This window comes from Carassius gibelio, chromosome A11, assembly GCF_023724105.1.
Source record: "Carassius gibelio isolate Cgi1373 ecotype wild population from Czech Republic chromosome A11, carGib1.2-hapl.c, whole genome shotgun sequence".
NCBI lineage: Eukaryota > Metazoa > Chordata > Actinopteri > Cypriniformes > Cyprinidae > Carassius > Carassius gibelio.
Genome location: NC_068381.1, coordinates 25,375,555 through 25,396,613, shown reverse-complemented (window position 1 = coordinate 25,396,613; position 21,059 = coordinate 25,375,555). Strand labels below are relative to the sequence as shown.

General features: G+C 45.0%; 1 protein-coding gene and 18 non-coding genes across 19 annotated transcripts; all 19 read left to right on the top strand.

Moving 5' to 3' along the window:
• Positions 1-92: 92 nt before the first annotated feature.
• Positions 93-180, top strand: trnay-gua (transfer RNA tyrosine (anticodon GUA)). Its single transcript is given in 2 exon segments — positions 93-129; positions 145-180. It is a non-coding gene; the product is annotated as a tRNA-Tyr (tRNA).
• A 371-nt stretch (positions 181-551) lies between these two features.
• Positions 552-624, top strand: trnar-acg (transfer RNA arginine (anticodon ACG)). The gene has a single exon. It is a non-coding gene; the product is annotated as a tRNA-Arg (tRNA).
• A 2,108-nt stretch (positions 625-2,732) lies between these two features.
• trnae-uuc (transfer RNA glutamic acid (anticodon UUC)) lies at positions 2,733-2,804 on the top strand. Its single transcript has one exon. It is a non-coding gene; the product is annotated as a tRNA-Glu (tRNA).
• A 124-nt stretch (positions 2,805-2,928) lies between these two features.
• On the top strand, positions 2,929-3,016 carry trnay-gua (transfer RNA tyrosine (anticodon GUA)). Its single transcript is given in 2 exon segments — positions 2,929-2,965; positions 2,981-3,016. It is a non-coding gene; the product is annotated as a tRNA-Tyr (tRNA).
• A 339-nt stretch (positions 3,017-3,355) lies between these two features.
• trnar-acg (transfer RNA arginine (anticodon ACG)) lies at positions 3,356-3,428 on the top strand. The gene has a single exon. It is a non-coding gene; the product is annotated as a tRNA-Arg (tRNA).
• Positions 3,429-4,645: 1,217 nt separating this feature from the next.
• trnae-uuc (transfer RNA glutamic acid (anticodon UUC)) lies at positions 4,646-4,717 on the top strand. The gene has a single exon. It is a non-coding gene; the product is annotated as a tRNA-Glu (tRNA).
• A 124-nt stretch (positions 4,718-4,841) lies between these two features.
• trnay-gua (transfer RNA tyrosine (anticodon GUA)) lies at positions 4,842-4,929 on the top strand. Its single transcript is given in 2 exon segments — positions 4,842-4,878; positions 4,894-4,929. It is a non-coding gene; the product is annotated as a tRNA-Tyr (tRNA).
• Positions 4,930-5,284: 355 nt separating this feature from the next.
• On the top strand, positions 5,285-5,357 carry trnar-acg (transfer RNA arginine (anticodon ACG)). The gene has a single exon. It is a non-coding gene; the product is annotated as a tRNA-Arg (tRNA).
• A 1,491-nt stretch (positions 5,358-6,848) lies between these two features.
• Positions 6,849-6,936, top strand: trnay-gua (transfer RNA tyrosine (anticodon GUA)). Its single transcript is given in 2 exon segments — positions 6,849-6,885; positions 6,901-6,936. It is a non-coding gene; the product is annotated as a tRNA-Tyr (tRNA).
• A 1,198-nt stretch (positions 6,937-8,134) lies between these two features.
• Positions 8,135-10,363, top strand: LOC128022739 (uncharacterized). The gene is made up of 4 exons (XM_052610540.1): positions 8,135-8,458; positions 8,589-8,647; positions 8,782-9,035; positions 9,732-10,363. Exons 1-4 carry the CDS (start codon positions 8,221-8,223, stop codon positions 9,838-9,840), a joined length of 660 nt encoding a protein of 219 aa, XP_052466500.1. The 5' UTR covers positions 8,135-8,220; the 3' UTR covers positions 9,841-10,363.
• Positions 10,364-12,339: 1,976 nt separating this feature from the next.
• Positions 12,340-12,411, top strand: trnae-uuc (transfer RNA glutamic acid (anticodon UUC)). Its single transcript has one exon. It is a non-coding gene; the product is annotated as a tRNA-Glu (tRNA).
• A 124-nt stretch (positions 12,412-12,535) lies between these two features.
• trnay-gua (transfer RNA tyrosine (anticodon GUA)) lies at positions 12,536-12,623 on the top strand. The gene is given in 2 exon segments: positions 12,536-12,572; positions 12,588-12,623. It is a non-coding gene; the product is annotated as a tRNA-Tyr (tRNA).
• Positions 12,624-14,267: 1,644 nt separating this feature from the next.
• trnae-uuc (transfer RNA glutamic acid (anticodon UUC)) lies at positions 14,268-14,339 on the top strand. Its single transcript has one exon. It is a non-coding gene; the product is annotated as a tRNA-Glu (tRNA).
• Positions 14,340-14,463: 124 nt separating this feature from the next.
• trnay-gua (transfer RNA tyrosine (anticodon GUA)) lies at positions 14,464-14,551 on the top strand. Its single transcript is given in 2 exon segments — positions 14,464-14,500; positions 14,516-14,551. It is a non-coding gene; the product is annotated as a tRNA-Tyr (tRNA).
• A 1,667-nt stretch (positions 14,552-16,218) lies between these two features.
• trnae-uuc (transfer RNA glutamic acid (anticodon UUC)) lies at positions 16,219-16,290 on the top strand. The gene has a single exon. It is a non-coding gene; the product is annotated as a tRNA-Glu (tRNA).
• A 1,879-nt stretch (positions 16,291-18,169) lies between these two features.
• trnae-uuc (transfer RNA glutamic acid (anticodon UUC)) lies at positions 18,170-18,241 on the top strand. The gene has a single exon. It is a non-coding gene; the product is annotated as a tRNA-Glu (tRNA).
• Positions 18,242-18,365: 124 nt separating this feature from the next.
• Positions 18,366-18,453, top strand: trnay-gua (transfer RNA tyrosine (anticodon GUA)). Its single transcript is given in 2 exon segments — positions 18,366-18,402; positions 18,418-18,453. It is a non-coding gene; the product is annotated as a tRNA-Tyr (tRNA).
• A 1,628-nt stretch (positions 18,454-20,081) lies between these two features.
• On the top strand, positions 20,082-20,153 carry trnae-uuc (transfer RNA glutamic acid (anticodon UUC)). The gene has a single exon. It is a non-coding gene; the product is annotated as a tRNA-Glu (tRNA).
• Positions 20,154-20,356: 203 nt separating this feature from the next.
• Positions 20,357-20,444, top strand: trnay-gua (transfer RNA tyrosine (anticodon GUA)). Its single transcript is given in 2 exon segments — positions 20,357-20,393; positions 20,409-20,444. It is a non-coding gene; the product is annotated as a tRNA-Tyr (tRNA).
• Positions 20,445-21,059: the final 615 nt, after the last annotated feature.

The following is a 21,059-nucleotide window of genomic DNA, read 5'->3' as shown; positions in this document are numbered from 1 at the left end:
TCCAGCAAATCTTCCTGCACCAGAAGTGACTTTTTGGCCAGCAGTAGAGCTACAGAACCCTGATATGTCGAGGTTCTGACTAGCCCTTAGCCCCTTCGATAGCTCAGCTGGTAGAGCGGAGGACTGTAGGTTGGAGTGTTGGCCATCCTTAGGTCGCTGGTTCAACTCCGGCTCGAAGGAGGTGTTTTTTTCATGTTCCCACCAATGTTTTGGCTTGGAGCTGGCTTTCTCACAGCTGTCAGCAGAGCTTGAATTCGCAGTCCACAATTGGAAGGCAAAAGAGCTTTCCCTGACCGGGAATCGAACCCGGGCCGCGGCGGTGAGAACGCCGAATTCTAACCACTAGACCACCAGGGAGGGATGGTGGGCTGGAGGGCTCGTGGGCTGGAGGGCTCGTGGGCTGCTGGGCTGGTGGGCTGGAGGGCTGGAGGGCTGGAGGGCTGGTAGTCTGTTCTCCTGATAACAAGGTGAGAATGAGCAGACATCAATGCTTGCCACCGTCACATCGAAAACCAACAAGTATGTAACAATCGGGGGTCTTTACTTTTGGTGGGCCAGTGGCGCAATGGATAACGCGTCTGACTACGGATCAGAAGATTCTAGGTTCGACTCCTGGCTGGCTCGCTCTGTGCTTGTTTTTCTCCGGCTTATTTTGTTGTTGTGTTTTTTTTCTCCAAAGTCCAAAAGAAAAGGCAACTCTCTAGGCATTCTTCTATTTTTTCCAAAAAAAGGCACATTCTGCACACCCATTCCGATGTCTAGGGGAGACACGGACATGCAGTCTCACAAAATGCAGGCTGGTGGGCCAGTTGATTCTAGAATGAACAATTTCATCGCTACTCTGTAACCGCTTTACTACTTTGAAGGGTGCAATGCCATGTGGTTTTGATGTCACAGGCTTGCCATTTTGAAGCCTTATCACTAATTGCCACCTGGACATTGAGAATAATTTGTAATCTGCATTAAACTGAACGAGCGAATAATCAGCATATTAAAAATTGGTCTCACTTTCATTATTAACCTTACAACATGTCAGTTTTGTACCTTGACAGACCGACGATAGGCAGTTTTTCCTCTAGATAACGGTTGCCATGTGTGTTTTCAGATGCATGACACAAGTATTTTCACCTGGACAAGACCTTAATTACCAGTTCGAGGTATAAATTCAGCAATCACAGGATTCTGGCCAAAAAACTGAACCATGTGTGAGTCAACAAACATGTCCCTTGAATGCATGCAACACTATATATTTCAGTAAACCGTCCCTTCGGATGATTCTTGTATTGCCAAATTATTATCACATTGTTACAGTCACACACCAAAAGCAACAGGCCACTACAAAACCCTGCGCCCACACTGGCCACATTTATGGAAAGTGGCCCACAAGCTTGTGGCCAGTTAAAGCTGGCCAGTTCCCATATGGGCTGGAGGGCTCGTGGGCTGGTGGGCAGGAGGGCTGGAGGGCTGGTGGGCTGGTGGGCTGGTGGGCTGGTGGGCTGGTGGGCTGGAGGGCTGGTGGGCTGGAGGGCTGGTAGTCTGTTCTCCTGATAACAAGGTGAGAATGAGCAGACATCAATGCTTGCCACCGTCACATCGAAAACCAACAAGTCTGTAACAATCGGGGGTCTTTACTAATGGTGGGCTAGTGGCGCAATGGATAACGCGTCTGACTACGGATCAGAAGATTCTAGGTTCGACTCCTGGCTGGCTCGCTCTGTGCTTGTTTTTCTCCGGCTTATTTTGTTGTTGTGTTTTTTTTCTCCAAAGTCCAAAAGAAAAGGCAACTCTCTAGGCATTCTTCTATTTTTTTCAAAAAAAGGCACATTCTGCACACCCATTCCGATGTCTAGGGGAGACACGGACATGCTTTGGTATTGCCATTCGTCTCACAAAATGCAGGCTGGTGGGCCAGTTGATTCTAGAAAGAACAATTTCATCGCTACTCTGTAACCGCTTTACTACTTTGAAGGGTGCAATGCCATGTGGTTTTGATGTCACAGGCTTGCCATTTTGAAGCCTTATCACTAATTGCCACCTGGACATTGAGAATAATTTGTAATCTGCATTAAACTGAACGAGCGAATAATCAGCAATTTTGCGGATTAAAAATTGGTCTCACTTTCATTATTAACCTCACAACATGTCAGTTTTGTACCTTGACAGAAACCGTCCCTTCGGATGATTCTTGTATTGCCAAATTATTATCACATTGTTACAGTCACACACCAAAAGCAACAGGCCACTACAAAACCCTGCGCCCACACTGGCCACATTTATGGAAAGTGGCCCACAAGCTTGTGGCCAGTTAAAGCTGGCCAGTTCCCATATGGTCTAGCAGTTAGGATTCCTGGTTTTCTCGTACGCAGCCAGGGGTTGACTCCAGTTTTTCCTCTAGATAAAGGTTGCCGTGTGTGTTTTCAAATGGATGACACGAGTATTTTCACTTGGACAAGAGCTTAATTACCAGTTTGAGGAATCAATTCTGCAATCACAGGAATCTGCCCAAATACACTGAACCCCCGGGTTGAGTGAAAAAACAGATTCCCTGAATGCATACAACACTATATAATTCAGAAAACCGTCCTTTTGGATAATTCTTGTTTTGCCAAATTATTATCACATTGTTACAGTCACAGAACTAAAGCAACAGGCCACTACAAGGTCCTGCGCCCACGCTGACCACATGTATGGAAAGTGCGCCAGAAGCCCATGGCCAGTTTAAAGTGTCCAGATCCCATATGGTCTAGCGGTTAGGATTCCTGGTTTTCACCCAGGCGGCCCGGGTTCAACTCCCGGTATGGGAATGCATGCTCCTTTTTGCTTCCCTCCTCAAAAATCCAGCAAATCTTCCTGCACCAGAAGTGACTTTTTGGCCAGCAGTAGAGCTACAGAACCCTGATATGTCGAGGTTCTGACTAGCCCTTAGCCCCTTCGATAGCTCAGCTGGTAGAGCGGAGGACTGTAGGTTGGAGTGTTGGCCATCCTTAGGTCGCTGGTTCAACTCCGGCTCGAAGGAGGTGTTTTTTTCATGTTCCCACCAATGTTTTGGCTTGGAGCTGGCTTTCTCACATCTGTCAGCAGAGCTTGAATTCGCAGTCCACAATTGGAAGGCAAAAGAGCTTTCCCTGACCGGGAATCGAACCCGGGCCGCGGCGGTGAGAGCGCCGAATCCTAACCACTAGACCACCAGGGAGGGATGGTGGGCTGGAGGGCTCGTGGGCTGCTGGGCTGGTGGGCTGGAGGGCTGGTAGTCTGTTCTCCTGATAACAAGGTGAGAATGAGCAGACATCAATGCTTGCCACCGTCACATCGAAAACCAACAAGTCTGTAACAATCGGGGGTCTTTACTTTTGGTGGGCCAGTGGCGCAATGGATAACGCGTCTGACTACGGATCAGAAGATTCTAGGTTCGACTCCTGGCTGGCTCGCTCTGTGCTTGTTTTTCTCCGGCTTATTTTGTTGTTGTGTTTTTTTTTCTCCAAAGTCCAAAAGAAAAGGCAACTCTCTAGGCATTCTTCTATTTTTTCCAAAAAAAGGCACATTCTGCACACCCATTCCGATGTCTAGGGGAGACACGGACATGCTTTGGTATTGCCATTCGTCTCACAAAATGCAGGCTGGTGGGCCAGTTGATTCTAGAATGAACAATTTCATCGCTACTCTGTAACCGCTTTACTACTTTGAAGGGTGCAATGCCATGTGGTTTTGATGTCACAGGCTTGCCATTTTGAAGCCTTATCACTAATTGCCACCTGGACATTGAGAATAATTTGTAATCTGCATTAAACTGAACGAGTGAATAATCAGCATATTAAAAATTGGTCTCACTTTCATTATTAACCTCACAACATGTCAGTTTTGTACCTTGACAGACCGACGATAGGCAGTTTTTCCTCTAGATAACGGTTGCCATGTGTGTTTTCAGATGCATGACACAAGTATTTTCACCTGGACAAGACCTTAATTACCAGTTCGAGGTATAAATTCAGCAATCACAGGATTCTGGCCAAAAAACTGAACCTTGTGTGAGTCAACAAACATGTCCCTTGAATGCATGCAACACTATATATTTCAGTAAACCGTCCCTTCGGATGATTCTTGTATTGCCAAATTATTATCACATTGTTACAGTCACACACCAAAAGCAACAGGCCACTACAAAACCCTGCGCCCACACTGGCCACATTTATGGAAAGTGGCCCACAAGCTTGTGGCCAGTTAAAGCTGGCCAGTTCCCATATGGTCTAGCAGTTAGGATTCCTGGTTTTCTCGTACGCAGCCAGGGGTTGACTCCAGTTTTTCCTCTAGATAAAGGTTGCCGTGTGTGTTTTCAAATGGATGACACGAGTATTTTCACTTGGACAAGAGCTTAATTACCAGTTTGAGGAATCAATTCTGCAATCACAGGAATCTGCCCAAATACACTGAACCCCCGGGTTGAGTGAAAAAACAGATTCCCTGAATGCATACAACACTATATAATTCAGAAAACCGTCCTTTTGGATAATTCTTGTTTTGCCAAATTATTATCACATTGTTACAGTCACAGAACTAAAGCAACAGGCCACTACAAGGTCCTGCGCCCACGCTGACCACATGTATGGAAAGTGCGCCAGAAGCCCATGGCCAGTTTAAAGTGTCCAGATCCCATATGGTCTAGCGGTTAGGATTCCTGGTTTTCACCCAGGCGGCCCGGGTTCAACTCCCGGTATGGGAATGCATGCTCCTTTTTGCTTCCCTCCTCAAAAATCCAGCAAATCTTCCTGCACCAGAAGTGACTTTTTGGCCAGCAGTAGAGCTACAGAACCCTGATATGTCGAGGTTCTGACTAGCCCTTAGCCCCTTCGATAGCTCAGCTGGTAGAGCGGAGGACTGTAGGTTGGAGTGTTGGCCATCCTTAGGTCGCTGGTTCAACTCCGGCTCGAAGGAGGTGTTTTTTTCATGTTCCCACCAATGTTTTGGCTTGGAGCTGGCTTTCTCACAGCTGTCAGCAGAGCTTGAATTCGCAGTCCACAATTGGAAGGCAAAAGAGCTTTCCCTGACCGGGAATCGAACCCGGGCCGCGGCGGTGAGAGCGCCGAATCCTAACCAATAGACCACCAGGGAGGGATCGTGGGCTCGTGGGCTGCTGGGCTGGTGGGCTGGTGGGCTGGAGGGCTGGAGGGCTGGAGGGCTGGTAGTCTGTTCTCCTGATAACAAGGTGAGAATGAGCAGACATCAATGCTTGCCACCGTCACATCGAAAACCAACAAGTCTGTAACAATCGGGGGTCTTTACTTTTGGTGGGCCAGTGGCGCAATGGATAACGCGTCTGACTACGGATCAGAAGATTCTAGGTTCGACTCCTGGCTGGCTCGCTCTGTGCTTGTTTTTCTCCGGCTTATTTTGTTGTTGTGTTTTTTTTCTCCAAAGTCCAAAAGAAAAGGCAACTCTCTAGGCATTCTTCTATTTTTTCCAAAAAAAGGCACATTCTGCACACCCATTCCGATGTCTAGGGGAGACACGGACATGCTTTGGTATTGCCATTCGTCTCACAAAATGCAGGCTGGTGGGCCAGTTGATTCTAGAATGAACAATTTCATCGCTACTCTGTAACCGCTTTACTACTTTGAAGGGTGCAATGCCATGTGGTTTTGATGTCACAGGCTTGCCATTTTGAAGCCTTATCACTAATTGCCACCTGGACATTGAGAATAATTTGTAATCTGCATTAAACTGAACGAGCGAATAATCAGCATATTAAAAATTGGTCTCACTTTCATTATTAACCTCACAACATGTCAGTTTTGTACCTTGACAGACCGACGATAGGCAGTTTTTCCTCTAGATAACGGTTGCCATGTGTGTTTTCAGATGCATGACACAAGTATTTTCACCTGGACAAGACCTTAATTACCAGTTCGAGGTATAAATTCAGCAATCACAGGATTCTGGCCAAAAAACTGAACCATGTGTGAGTCAACAAACATGTCCCTTGAATGCATGCAACACTATATATTTCAGTAAACCGTCCCTTCGGATGATTCTTGTATTGCCAAATTATTATCACATTGTTACAGTCACACACCAAAAGCAACAGGCCACTACAAAACCCTGCGCCCACACTGGCCACATTTATGGAAAGTGGCCCACAAGCTTGTGGCCAGTTAAAGCTGGCCAGTTCCCATATGGTCTAGCAGTTAGGATTCCTGGTTTTCTTGTACGCAGCCAGGGGTTGACTCCAGTTTTTCCTCTAGATAAAGGTTGCCGTGTGTGTTTTCAAATGGATGACACGAGTATTTTCACTTGGACAAGAGCTTAATTACCAGTTTGAGGAATCAATTCTGCAATCACAGGAATCTGCCCAAATACACTGAACCCCCGGGTTGAGTGAAAAAGCGGATTCCCTGAATGCATACAACACTATATAATTCAGAAAACCGTCCTTTTGCATAATTCTTGTTTTGCCAAATTATTATCACATTGTTACAGTCACAGAACTAAAGCAACAGGCCACTACAAGGTCCTGCGCCCACGCTGACCACATGTATGGAAAGTGCGCCAGAAGCCCATGGCCAGTTTAAAGTGTCCAAATCCCATATGGTCTAGTTGTTAGGATTCCTGGTTTTCACCCAGGCGGCCCGGGTTCAACTCCCGGTATGGGAATGCATGCTCCTTTTTGCTTCCCTCCTCAAAAATCCAGCAAATCTTCCTGCACCAGAAGTGACTTTTTGGCCAGCAGTAGAGCTACAGAACCCTGATATGTCGAGGTTCTGATCCAGCAAATCTTCCTGCACCAGAAGTGACTTTTTGGCCAGCAGTAGAGCTACAGAACCCTGATATGTCGAGGTTCTGACTAGCCCTTAGCCCCTTCGATAGCTCAGCTGGTAGAGCGGAGGACTGTAGGTTGGAGTGTTGGCCATCCTTAGGTCGCTGGTTCAACTCCGGCTCGAAGGAGGTGTTTTTTTCATGTTCCCACCAATGTTTTGGCTTGGAGCTGGCTTTCTCACAGCTGTCAGCAGAGCTTGGATTCGCAGTCCACAATTGGAAGGCAAAAGAGCTTTCCCTGACCGGGAATCGAACCCGGGCCGCGGCGGTGAGAGCGCCGAATCCTAACCACTAGACCACCAGGGATGGATGGTGGGCTGGAGGGCTCGTGGGCTGGAGGGCTCGTGGGCTGGTGGGCAGGAGGGCTGGAGGGCTCGTGGGCTGGTGGGCTGGTGGGCTGGTGGGCTGGTGGGCTGGTGGGCTGGAGGGCTGGTAGTCTGTTCTCCTGATAACAAGGTGAGAATGAGCAGACATCAATGCTTGCCACCGTCACATCGAAAACCAACAAGTCTGTAACAATCGGGGTCTTTACTGATGGTGGGCCAGTGGCGCTCCATGTCACCTGTAGGTCGTGGTTATTCTTTGTTATGACAGCCAATCACGTTCCCGGCTGCAACCATGAAACTTATGTTTTAGCCAATCAGCGCTCGTATCGCAACCGCGAATTTGCCAATCAGCGCTCGTATCGCAACCGCGAATTTGCCAATCAGCGCTCGTATTGTAACCGCGAATTAGCCAATCAGCGCCCGTTCCTCATCCGCGATTCTTCGTAGTAAGTAGATCAATTGATAACATTTAAAACTACCGGAGATTTAAGGATCACGGGTGAAGAAAAAGAAGATAACGGTCATCGATTAACTTCTAACCAACATTTGCAATGTAAGTGAGTCTTTTATCAATAAAATTACAATACTGGTGCACAAATATGCATTAATTCATGCTTCAAGAATGCACAGATAATCACGAGTTAATGTAAACTCATGAAGGACTAACTTAAACCATTTATTAATGATTACTACATCAGCAACTAATAAACATTCTATATGATTAATAGATTAAGTAATAAATAAATTGTTACCAGTCAAATGTACTTTAATGTATAAGTTGAGTAATAATAACATTATATTAACTAATGATTTAAATGTATATGTTAATTACTACAGTGGCCAAAGCTATGCACTTCAACTTCCAGATGTCAGCTTTAATTAATCTTTAGCTAATGATTTGCAAAGGAAACTGAGGAACTGAGTTATAATATAATATTGTGGTATATTATCTAATTGTCAATGTTTTACTATTTTAAAGGTGAGCTTATTGGAGTGGAATATCTTTCCCAGCAAACTGGTAAAGTTCTGCAGGACTACAAGTTGGCCATTGAAGAGTCAGAGACTACTGAAGTTGGTATAGAGGTGGATGAAGGTTATGCTGAACTTGAGGAGTTTCAGGACATCACTGTCCCCACCTTTGACACTGAACGGACACCTGCTGCCTCTTCACAAGCATCAGTGTCTGCAGCATCTGCAGCATCATTTCCAACTCCTCCAGCAACCAGCCCCACGTCATCACTGTTTGTGGTCCCTCCATCATCAGTGTCATCTCCTGTCAGCAGCTCACTGCACGCTGAATCAACTCTTTCCTGGAGCACATAGCTGTGAGTTTTACTAAAGTATTGATAAAGGTTTCGTATTTGTTATCACACTAACTATAAATTTGTATTTATCACATTGAAAGGCATAAATACAAATTTAAAATAAATATTTACCTTTTTAATGTTGCCCCAGTGGACCGATTATCTGCAGAAACGGATCGTCCAACATTGGAAGAGAACACTTCACATGATGTAAGGGTCCAGTTTATTTTTTATGTACATTTACATGTGTGTAAGCATAATCTGGGTTACATTGGATGTGCTTTCATGTGAATATTTGTATTCACTGATGCTATCAAAAGTTCCTAAATTATCTTTCATTTTAGGATTCGGTTGGACCTGATAATATTGAGGGGTATGGAGCCGTGCAGGACTTGGCAGAGTTTTTGGTTAGCCTCAGAGACCACCGTCTGGCTTTGTCGGGAGAAGAGTGCATCAAGATCATCTCCCTATGGCAGGCATTGGGGGAGTATGACAAGAAAAAGACCATTTACCCACCACGTAACCAAACCAACCTAAAACAGGGACGATTCAGGGCCACTAAGAAGATTGTGGCCCCAGGTGTGGAGAGCAGCAAAAGGTATGTTACGTTTAGTAAACACAGGGTCTACACATTTTTTTATATAAAATATATATATATCTGAAACTGGCTGAAATTTCACCTACAACTTTTTTTGTTTAGTAAGGATTTCTAGTTAAATTAGTAAAACCTGACACCTTCATGACTAGCTTATCTTCCTGTAGCCTGTTAAGTTCAAACTTAGCCTGATTACAACATAAATTATTAGTTGTGATTTACGTTTTATTCTGACTATATATATTAGGTTGCTAAGTATGTTACATTGCTATGAACACAGTTCCAACTGTACACTGGAATATTTAATTTAGAAGAAACAAGGCAATCATTTCTTAAATCATTAAAATCATTTTGTATCATGTTGAGTCAAATAATTTGTCTTTTACTGTACTTTAGTAAGTAGCCATGTAATAAGTGGGATAATATGCAGTCATTATTGTGAAAAAAACCTGACAGGCTGACTAACAACACCCTGTAATTATTCCACAACACAGTAGAGAACTGATTTATTGATATGACATTTCAACATCAATCTAAAAACAAAACAAAGAGAGACAACATAACTATGCGCACATATTATAAATTAACATTTAGACTACACAAAGCAAAACAGACAGCATAGGAAAGGTAAAATAAAAATAAGATCACACAATGAAAACAATCTTACATTAATAATATGTATTCTGTTGTAATTTGCAGGTGTTTCGTTGGGGCTCACAGTCCTGCACAGTGGCCTGACTGCAACCGAAGGCCATTTTCACAAGGCTCTGTGCTCTCTACCCAAACGCGGTGCGCTGTGATGGAATGAGGGTGTCCCGCTTCACTGTGGTAGCATGTGCTTACAAGCACATCCAAGATAGATATATAATACAAACGGTATGTTTATGTTTTTTATTATTATTTTGGCTAATATATGAAAAGTCCACTACAGTGGTAAAAACTATTTTTTTATTTACTATTTTTTTTAAGCAAATATGTCATAATTGCACTACTGTGGTAAATGTTTGTCTTTGTTTACTATTAATTCTTATTATTTTCTTAGTCTGATGTCAAAATTGCACTGCAAATGTTTGTTTTGGCTTGATATTTATTATATTTTTACACTGATATGTACAAATTTTATTATTGTGGTAAACATTTTTGGTGTATACTGTACAAAATTGCATTACTGTTCTAAATGTTTTATTGGCTTTAAAATATATATGCAGATTAAAAGGGTTGTTAATATTTGCCCTCACACTATTGTTATTGTTCCTATTTGTATTCTCACAATATTTGTAAATGTATATATATTTGCACTGTTGTTATAATTTTATATAATGACTTTATATTTGCAAATAAAAAGGGTTGTTAATCTTTGCACTCACAATGTTTTTGTGCCTATTTCTCACTGTAATTATAGTTGCAAAAAAAAACATTTTTTTAAGTATTCCAGTATTACATAACAGTAAAACACACACACAAAGAAACAGGGACTTCCAGAATAAGTCAGAAAATATAATAATATAATATTATACTGTAAAAATAATATATTATACTGAAAAAAAAGTGTCAGTAAGCGCTGCGTTATTCATGTATTTTGTTATGAAAATTCACAAAAACACAAATCATGTATTTTTGCAATGAATAGTCACGTTTTATCTGTCAAATAATTTCGGCTTTTTTTATCCAGCTGGATGCCTTTGTCCATATAAGGTATTTCCTGTAGTGTGCGTCACATAGTGGTCACAGGTTGGTGCTTCTACGAGTCCGGTTTGGACGTTATGCGAGAGAGCGCCCTCCGGCGTCCGGTATGAATGAAACGTACATAAAGTGATTGTTTACCCTGGAAAGTTCCCAAATTAAAGTGCGGGGGACGAATTTACGTTCGATTAAATTACGGGGGATAATGATGATTACGCACGCGTGCATCAGCAGCGTCAAAACGGACACATTCCAGGAATTCCATCACTGGTCGGAGCGGGCCGCGAACTCGCGTACGTGTGCGTCTTTTAGGATCTTTACCTCGACTAATGGGCGCCGGCCTTGGCGCAATGGATAACGCGTCTGACTATGGATCAGAAGATTCTAGGTTCGACTCCTGGCTGGCTCGCTCTGTGCTTGTTTTTCTCCGGCTTATTTTGTTGTTGTGTTTTTTTCTCCAAAGTCCAAAAGAAAAGGCAACTCTCTAGGCATTCTTCTATTTTTTCCAAAAAAAGGCACATTCTGCACACCCATTCCGATGTCTAGGGGAGACACGGACATGCTTTGGTATTGCCATTCATCTCACAAAATGCTGGCTGGTGGGCCAGTTGATTCTAGAATGAACAATTTCATCGCTACTCTGTAACCGCTTTACTACTTTGAAGGGTGCAATGCCATGTGGTTTTGATGTCACAGGCTTGCCATTTTGAAGCCTTATCACTAATTGCCACCTGGACATTGAGAATAATTTGTAATCTGCATTAAACTGAACGAGCGAATAATCAGCATATTAAAAATTGGTCTCACTTTCATTATTAACCTCACAACATGTCAGTTTTGTACCTTGACAGACCGACGATAGGCAGTTTTTCCTCTAGATAACGGTTGCCATGTGTGTTTTCAGATGCATGACACAAGTATTTTCACCTGGACAAGACCTTAATTACCAGTTCGAGGTATAAATTCAGCAATCACAGGATTCTGGCCAAAAAACTGAACCATGTGTGAGTCAACAAACATGTCCCTTGAATGCATGCAACACTATATATTTCAGTAAACCGTCCCTTCGGATGATTCTTGTATTGCCAAATTATTATCACATTGTTACAGTCACACACCAAAAGCAACAGGCCACTACAAAACCCTGCGCCCACACTGGCCACATTTATGGAAAGTGGCCCACAAGCTTGTGGCCAGTTAAAGCTGGCCAGTTCCCATATGGTCTAGCAGTTAGGATTCCTGGTTTTCTCGTACGCAGCCAGGGGTTGACTCCAGTTTTTCCTCTAGATAAAGGTTGCCGTGTGTGTTTTCAAATGGATGACACGAGTATTTTCACTTGGACAAGAGCTTAATTACCAGTTTGAGGAATCAATTCTGCAATCACAGGAATCTGCCCAAATACACTGAACCCCCGGGTTGAGTGAAAAAACAGATTCCCTGAATGCATACAACACTATATAATTCAGAAAACCGTCCTTTTGGATAATTCTTGTTTTGCCAAATTATTATCACATTGTTACAGTCACAGAACTAAAGCAACAGGCCACTACAAGGTCCTGCGCCCACGCTGACCACATGTATGGAAAGTGCGCCAGAAGCCCATGGCCAGTTTAAAGTGTCCAGATCCCATATGGTCTAGCGGTTAGGATTCCTGGTTTTCACCCAGGCGGCCCGGGTTCAACTCCCGGTATGGGAATGCATGCTCCTTTTTGCTTCCCTCCTCAAAAATCCAGCAAATCTTCCTGCACCAGAAGTGACTTTTTGGCCGGCAGTAGAGCTACAGAACCCTGATATGTCGAGGTTCTGACTAGCCCTTAGCCCCTTCGATAGCTCAGCTGGTAGAGCGGAGGACTGTAGGTTGGAGTGTTGGCCATCCTTAGGTCGCTGGTTCAACTCCGGCTCGAAGGAGGTGTTTTTTTCATGTTCCCACCAATGTTTTGGCTTGGAGCTGGCTTTCTCACAGCTGTCAGCAGAGCTTGAATTCGCAGTCCACAATTGGAAGGCAAAAGAGCTTTCCCTGACCGGGAATCGAACCCGGGCCGCGGCGGTGAGAGCGCCGAATCCTAACCACTAGACCACCAGGGATGGATGGTGGGCTCGTGGGCTGGTGGGCAGGAGGGCTGGAGGGCTGGTGGGCTGGTGGGCTGGAGGGCTGGTAGTCTGTTCTCCTGATAACAAGGTGAGAATGAGCAGACATCAATGCTTGCCACCGTCACATCGAAAACCAACAAGTCTGTAACAATCGGGGGTCTTTACTAATGGTGGGCCAGTGGCGCAATGGATAACGTGTCTGACTACGGATCAGAAGATTCTCGGTTCGACTCCTGGCTGGCTCGCTCTGTGCTTGTTTTTCTCCGGCTTATTTTGTTGTTGTGTTTTTTTTCTCCAAAGTCCAAAAGAAAAGGCAACTCTCTAGGCATTCTTCTATTTTTTCCAAAAAAAGGCACATTCTGCACACCCATTCCGATGTCTAGGGGAGACACGGACATGCTTTGGTATTGCCATTCGTCTCACAAAATGCAGGCTGGTGGGCCAGTTGATTCTAGAATAAACAATTTCATCGCTACTCTGTAACCGCTTTACTACTTTGAAGGGTGCAATGCCATGTGGTTTTGATGTCACAGGCTTGCCATTTTGAAGCCTTATCACTAATTGCCACCTGGACATTGAGAATAATTTGTAATCTGCATTAAACTGAACGAGCGAATAATCAGCATATTAAAAATTGGTCTCACTTTCATTATTAACCTCACAACATGTCAGTTTTGTACCTTGACAGACCGACGATAGGCAGTTTTTCCTCTAGATAACGGTTGCCATGTGTGTTTTCAGATGCATGACACAAGTATTTTCACCTGGACAAGACCTTAATTACCAGTTCGAGGTATAAATTCAGCAATCACAGGATTCTGGCCAAAAAACTGAACCATGTGTGAGTCAACAAACATGTCCCTTGAATGCCTGCAACACTATATATTTCAGTAAACCGTCCCTTTGGATGATTCTTGTATTGCCAAATTATTATCACATTGTTACAGTCACACACCAAAAGCAACAGGCCACTACAAAACCTTGCGCCCACACTGGCCACATTTATGGAAAGTGGCCCACAAGCTTGTGGCCAGTTAAAGCTGGCCAGTTCCCATATGGTCTAGCAGTTAGGATTCCTGGTTTTCTTGTACGCAGCCAGGGGTTGACTCCAGTTTTTCCTCTAGATAAAGGTTGCCGTGTGTGTTTTCAAATGGATGACACGAGTATTTTCACTTGGACAAGAGCTTAATTATCAGTTTGAGGAATCAATTCTGCAATCACAGGAATCTGCCCAAATACACTGAACCCCCGGGTTGAGTGAAAAAACAGATTCCCTGAATGCATACAACACTATATAATTCAGAAAACCGTCATTTTGCATAATTCTTGTTTTGCCAAATTATTATCACATTGTTACAGTCACAGAACTAAAGCAACAGGCCACTACAAGGTCCTGCGCCCACGCTGACCACATGTATGGAAAGTGCGCCAGAAGCCCATGGCCAGTTTAAAGTGTCCAAATCCCATATGGTCTAGCGGTTAGGATTCCTGGTTTTCACCCAGGCGGCCCGGGTTCAACTCCCGGTATGGGAATGCATGCTCCTTTTTGCTTCCCTCCTCAAAAATCCAGCAAATCTTCCTGCACCAGAAGTGACTTTTTGGCCAGCAGTAGAGCTACAGAACCCTGATATGTCGAGGTTCTGACTAGCCATTAGCCCCTTCGATAGCTCAGCTGGTAGAGCGGAGGACTGTAGGTTGGAGTGTTGGCCATCCTTAGGTCGCTGGTTCAACTCCGGCTCGAAGGAGGTGTTTTTTTCATGTTCCCACCAATGTTTTGGCTTGGAGCTGGCTTTCTCACAGCTGTAAGCAGAGCTTGGATTCGCAGTCCACAATTGGAAGGCAAAAGAGCTTTCCCTGACCGGGAATCGAACCCGGGCCGCGGCGGTGAGAGCGCCGAATCCTAACCACTAGACCACCAGGGATGGATGGTGGGCTGGAGAGCTCGTGGGCTGGTGGGCAGGAGGGCTGGAGGGCTCGTGGGCTGGTGGGCTGGTGGGCTGGTGGGCTGGAGGGCTGGTAGTCTGTTCTCCTGATAACAAGGTGAGAATGAGCAGACATCAATGCTTGCCACCGTCACATCGAAAACCAACAAGTCTGTAACAATCGGGGGTCTTTACTTTTGGTGGGCCAGTGGCGCAATGGATAACGCATCTGACTACGGATCAGAAGATTCTAGGTTCGACTCCTGGCTGGCTCGCTCTGTGCTTGTTTTTCTCCGGCTTATTTTGTTGTTGTGTTTTTTTCTCCAAAGTCCAAAAGAAAAGGCAACTCTCTAGGCATTCTTCTATTTTTTCCAAAAAAAGGCACATTCTGCACACCCATTCCGATGTCTAGGGGAGACACGGACATGCTTTGGTATTGCCATTCGTCTCACAAAATGCAGGCTGGTGGGCCAGTTGATTCTAGAATGAACAATTTCATCGCTACTCTGTAACCGCTTTACTACTTTGAAGGGTGCAATGCCATGTGGTTTTGATGTCACAGGCTTGCCATTTTGAAGACTTATCACTAATTGCCACCTGGACATTGAGAATAATTTGTAATCTGCATTAAACTGAACGAGCGAATAATCAGCATATTAAAAATTGGTCTCACTTTCATTATTAACCTCACAACATGTCAGTTTTGTACCTTGACAGACCGACGATAGGCAGTTTTTCCTCTAGATAATGGTTGCCATGTGTGTTTTCAGATGCATGACACAAGTATTTTCACCTGGACAAGACCTTAATTACCAGTTCGAGGTATAAATTCAGCAATCACAGGATTCTGGCCAAAAGACTGAACCATGTGTGAGTCAACAAACATGTCCCTTGAATGCATGCAACACTATATATTTCAGTAAACCGTCCCTTCGGATGATTCTTGTATTGCCAAATTATTATCACATTGTTACAGTCACACACCAAAAGCAACAGGCCACTACAAAACCTTGCGCCCACACTGGCCACATTTATGGAAAGTGGCCCACAAGCTTGTGGCCAGTTAAAGCTGGCCAGTTCCCATATGGTCTAGCAGTTAGGATTCCTGGTTTTCTTGTACGCAGCCAGGGGTTGACTCCAGTTTTTCCTCTAGATAAAGGTTGCCGTGTGTGTTTTCAAATGGATGACACGAGTATTTTCACTTGGACAAGAGCTTAATTACCAGTTTGAGGAATCAATTCTGCAATCACAGGAATCTGCCCAAATACACTGAACCCCCGGGTTGAGTGAAAAAACAGATTCCCTGAATGCATACAACACTATATAATTCAGAAAACCGTCATTTTGCATAATTCTTGTTTTGCCAAATTATTATCACATTGTTACAGTCACAGAACTAAAGCAACAGGCCACTACAAGGTCCTGCGCCCACGCTGACCACATGTATGGAAAGTGCGCCAGAAGCCCATGGCCAGTTTAAAGTGTCCAAATCCCATATGGTCTAGCGGTTAGGATTCCTGGTTTTCACCCAGGCGGCCCGGGTTCAACTCCCGGTATGGGAATGCATGCTCCTTTTTGCTTCCCTCCTCAAAAATCCAGCAAATCTTCCTGCACCAGAAGTGACTTTTTGGCCAGCAGTAGAGCTACAGAACCCTGATATGTCGAGGTTCTGACTAGCCATTAGCCCCTTTGATAGCTCAGCTGGTAGAGCGGAGGACTGTAGGTTGGAGTGTTGGCCATCCTTAGGTCGCTGGTTCAACTCCGGCTCGAAGGAGGTGTTTTTTTCATGTTCCCACCAATGTTTTGGCTTGGAGCTGGCTTTCTCACAGCTGTAAGCAGAGCTTGGATTCGCAGTCCACAATTGGAAGGCAAAAGAGCTTTCCCTGACCGGGAATCGAACCCGGGCCGCGGCGGTGAGAGCGCCGAATCCTAACCACTAGACCACCAGGGATGGATGGTGGGCTGGAGAGCTCGTGGGCTGGTGGGCAGGAGGGCTGGAGGGCTCGTGGGCTGGTGGGCTGGTGGGCTGGTGGGCTGGAGGGCTGGTAGTCTGTTCTCCTGATAACAAGGTGAGAATGAGCAGACATCAATGCTTGCCACCGTCACATCGAAAACCAACAAGTCTGTAACAATCGGGGGTCTTTACTTTTGGTGGGCCAGTGGCGCAATGGATAACGCATCTGACTACGGATCAGAAGATTCTAGGTTCGACTCCTGGCTGGCTCGCTCTGTGCTTGTTTTTCTCCGGCTTATTTTGTTGTTGTGTTTTTTTCTCCAAAGTCCAAAAGAAAAGGCAACTCTCTAGGAATTCTTCTATTTTTTCCAAAAAAAGGCACATTCTGCACACCCATTCCGATGTCTAGGGGAGACACGGACATGCTTTGGTATTGCCATTCGTCTCACAAAATGCAGGCTGGTGGGCCAGTTGATTCTAGAATGAACAATTTCATCGCTACTCTGTAACCGCTTTACTACTTTGAAGGGTGCAATGCCATGTGGTTTTGATGTCACAGGCTTGCCATTTTGAAGACTTATCACTAATTGCCACCTGGACATTGAGAATAATTTGTAATCTGCATTAAACTGAACGAGCGAATAATCAGCATATTAAAAATTGGTCTCACTTTCATTATTAACCTCACAACATGTCAGTTTTGTACCTTGACAGACCGACGATAGGCAGTTTTTCCTCTAGATAACGGTTGCCATGTGTGTTTTCAGATGCATGACACAAGTATTTTCACCTGGACAAGACCTTAATTACCAGTTCGAGGTATAAATTCAGCAATCACAGGATTCTGGCCAAAAAACTGAACCATGTGTGAGTCAACAAACATGTCCCTTGAATGCATGCAACACTATATATTTCAGTAAACCGTCCCTTCGGATGATTCTTGTATTGCCAAATTATTATCACATTGTTACAGTCACACACCAAAAGCAACAGGCCACTACAAAACCCTGCGCCCACACTGGCCACATTTATGGAAAGTGGCCCACAAGCTTGTGGCCAGTTAAAGCTGGCCAGTTCCCATATGGTCTAGCAGTTAGGATTCCTGGTTTTCTCGTACGCAGCCAGGGGTTGACTCCAGTTTTTCCTCTAGATAAATGTTGCCGTGTGTGTTTTCAAATGGATGACACGAGTATTTTCACTTGGACAAGAGCTTAATTACCAGTTTGAGGAATCAATTCTGCAATCACAGGAATCTGCCCAAATACACTGAACCCCCGGGTTGAGTGAAAAAACAGATTCCCTGAATGCATACAACACTATATAATTCAGAAAACCGTCCTTTTGGATAATTCTTGTTTTGCCAAATTATTATCACATTGTTACAGTCACAGAACTAAAGCAACAGGCCACTACAAGGTCCTGCGCCCACGCTGACCACATGTATGGAAAGTGCGCCAGAAGCCCATGGCCAGTTTAAAGTGTCCAGATCCCATATGGTCTAGCGGTTAGGATTCCTGGTTTTCACCCAGGCGGCCCGGGTTCAACTCCCGGTATGGGAATGCATGCTCCTTTTTGCTTCCCTCCTCAAAAATCCAGCAAATCTTCCTGCACCAGAAGTGACTTTTTGGCCAGCAGTAGAGCTACAGAACCCTGATATGTCGAGGTTCTGACTAGCCCTTAGCCCCTTCGATAGCTCAGCTGGTAGAGCGGAGGACTGTAGGTTGGAGTGTTGGCCATCCTTAGGTCGCTGGTTCAACTCCGGCTCGAAGGAGGTGTTTTTTTCATGTTCCCACCAATGTTTTGGCTTGGAGCTGGCTTTCTCACATCTGTCAGCAGAGCTTGAATTCGCAGTCCACAATTGGAAGGCAAAAGAGCTTTCCCTGACCGGGAATCGAACCCGGGCCGCGGCGGTGAGAGCGCCGAATCCTAACCACTAGACCACCAGGGAGGGATGGTGGGCTGGAGGGCTCGTGGGCTGCTGGGCTGGTGGGCTGGAGGGCTGGTAGTCTGTTCTCCTGATAACAAGGTGAGAATGAGCAGACATCAATGCTTGCCACCGTCACATCGAAAACCAACAAGTCTGTAACAATCGGGGGTCTTTACTAATGGTGGGCCAGTGGCGCAATGGATAACGCGTCTGACTACGGATCAGAAGATTCTCGGTTCGACTCCTGGCTGGCTCGCTCTGTGCTTGTTTTTCTCCGGCTTATTTTGTTGTTGTGTTTTTTTTCTCCAAAGTCCAAAAGAAAAGGCAACTCTCTAGGCATTCTTCTATTTTTTCCAAAAAAAGGCACATTCTGCACACCCATTCCGATGTCTAGGGGAGACACGGACATGCTTTGGTATTGCCATTCGTCTCACAAAATGCAGGCTGGTGGGCCAGTTGATTCTAGAATAAACAATTTCATCGCTACTCTGTAACCGCTTTACTACTTTGAAGGGTGCAATGCCATGTGGTTTTGATGTCACAGGCTTGCCATTTTGAAGCCTTATCACTAATTGCCACCTGGACATTGAGAATAATTTGTAATCTGCATTAAACTGAACGAGCGAATAATCAGCATATTAAAAATTGGTCTCACTTTCATTATTAACCTCACAACATGTCAGTTTTGTACCTTGACAGACCGACGATAGGCAGTTTTTCCTCTAGATAACGGTTGCCATGTGTGTTTTCAGATGCATGACACAAGTATTTTCACCTGGACAAGACCTTAATTACCAGTTCGAGGTATAAATTCAGCAATCACAGGATTCTGGCCAAAAAACTGAACCATGTGTGAGTCAACAAACATGTCCCTTGAATGCCTGCAACACTATATATTTCAGTAAACCGTCCCTTCGGATGATTCTTGTATTGCCAAATTATTATCACATTGTTACAGTCACACACCAAAAGCAACAGGCCACTACAAAACCTTGCGCCCACACTGGCCACATTTATGGAAAGTGGCCCACAAGCTTGTGGCCAGTTAAAGCTGGCCAGTTCCCATATGGTCTAGCAGTTAGGATTCCTGGTTTTCTTGTACGCAGCCAGGGGTTGACTCCAGTTTTTCCTCTAGATAAAGGTTGCCGTGTGTGTTTTCAAATGGATGACACGAGTATTTTCACTTGGACAAGAGCTTAATTACCAGTTTGAGGAATCAATTCTGCAATCACAGGAATCTGCCCAAATACACTGAACCCCCGGGTTGAGTGAAAAAACAGATTCCCTGAATGCATACAACACTATATAATTCAGAAAACCGTCATTTTGCATAATTCTTGTTTTGCCAAATTATTATCACATTGTTACAGTCACAGAACTAAAGCAACAGGCCACTACAAGGTCCTGCGCCCACGCTGACCACATGTATGGAAAGTGCGCCAGAAGCCCATGGCCAGTTTAAAGTGTCCAAATCCCATATGGTCTAGCGGTTAGGATTCCTGGTTTTCACCCAGGCGGCCCGGGTTCAACTCCCGGTATGGGAATGCATGCTCCTTTTTGCTTCCCTCCTCAAAAATCCATCAAATCTTCCTGCACCAGAAGTGACTTTTTGGCCAGCAGTAGAGCTACAGAACCCTGATATGTCGAGGTTCTGATCCAGCAAATCTTCCTGCACCAGAAGTGACTTTTTGGCCAGCAGTAGAGCTACAGAACCCTGATATGTCGAGGTTCTGACTAGCCCTCAGCCCCTTCGATAGCTCAGCTGGTAGAGCGGAGGACTGTAGGTTGGAGTGTTGGCCATCCTTAGGTCGCTGGTTCAACTCCGGCTCGAAGGAGGTGTTTTTTTTCATGTTCCCACCAATGTTTTGGCTTGGAGCTGGCTTTCTCACAGCTGTCAGCAGAGCTTGAATTCGCAGTCCACAATTGGAAGGAAAAAGAGCTTTCCCTGACCGGGAATCGAACCCGGGCCGCGGCGGTGAGAGCGCCGAATCCTAACCACTAGACCACCAGGGATGGATGGTGGGCTCGTGGGCTGGTGGGCAGGAGGGCTGGAGGGCTCGTGGGCTGGTGGGCTGGTGGGCTGGTGGGCTGGAGGGCTGGTAGTCTGTTCTCCTGATAACAAGGTGAGAATGAGCAGACATCAATGCTTGCCACCGTCACATCGAAAACCAACAAGTCTGTAACAATCGGGTGTCTTTACTAATGGTGGGCCAGTGGCGCAATGGATAACTCGTCTGACTACGGATCAGAAGATTCTAGGTTCGACTCCTGGCTGGCTCGCTCTGTGCTTGTTTTTCTCCGGCTTATTTTGTTGTTGTGTTTTTTTTCTCCAAAGTCCAAAAGAAAAGGCAACTCTCTAGGCATTCTTCTATTTTTTCCAAAAAAAGGCACATTCTGCACACCCATTCCGATGTCTAGGGGAGACACGGACATGCTTTGGTATTGCCATT

Bases quoted from the DNA above. Each gene is read 5' to 3' on its own strand.
- LOC128022739 (XM_052610540.1), top strand. From the start codon at position 8,221: ATGAAGGTTATGCTGAACTTGAGGAGTTTCAGGACATCACTGTCCCCA. The intron at 8,648-8,781 runs GTAAGGGTCCAG...CTTTCATTTTAG, and splicing joins AAGAGAACACTTCACATGAT to GATTCGGTTGGACCTGATAA. The intron at 9,036-9,731 runs GTATGTTACGTT...TGTAATTTGCAG, and splicing joins GGTGTGGAGAGCAGCAAAAG to GTGTTTCGTTGGGGCTCACA.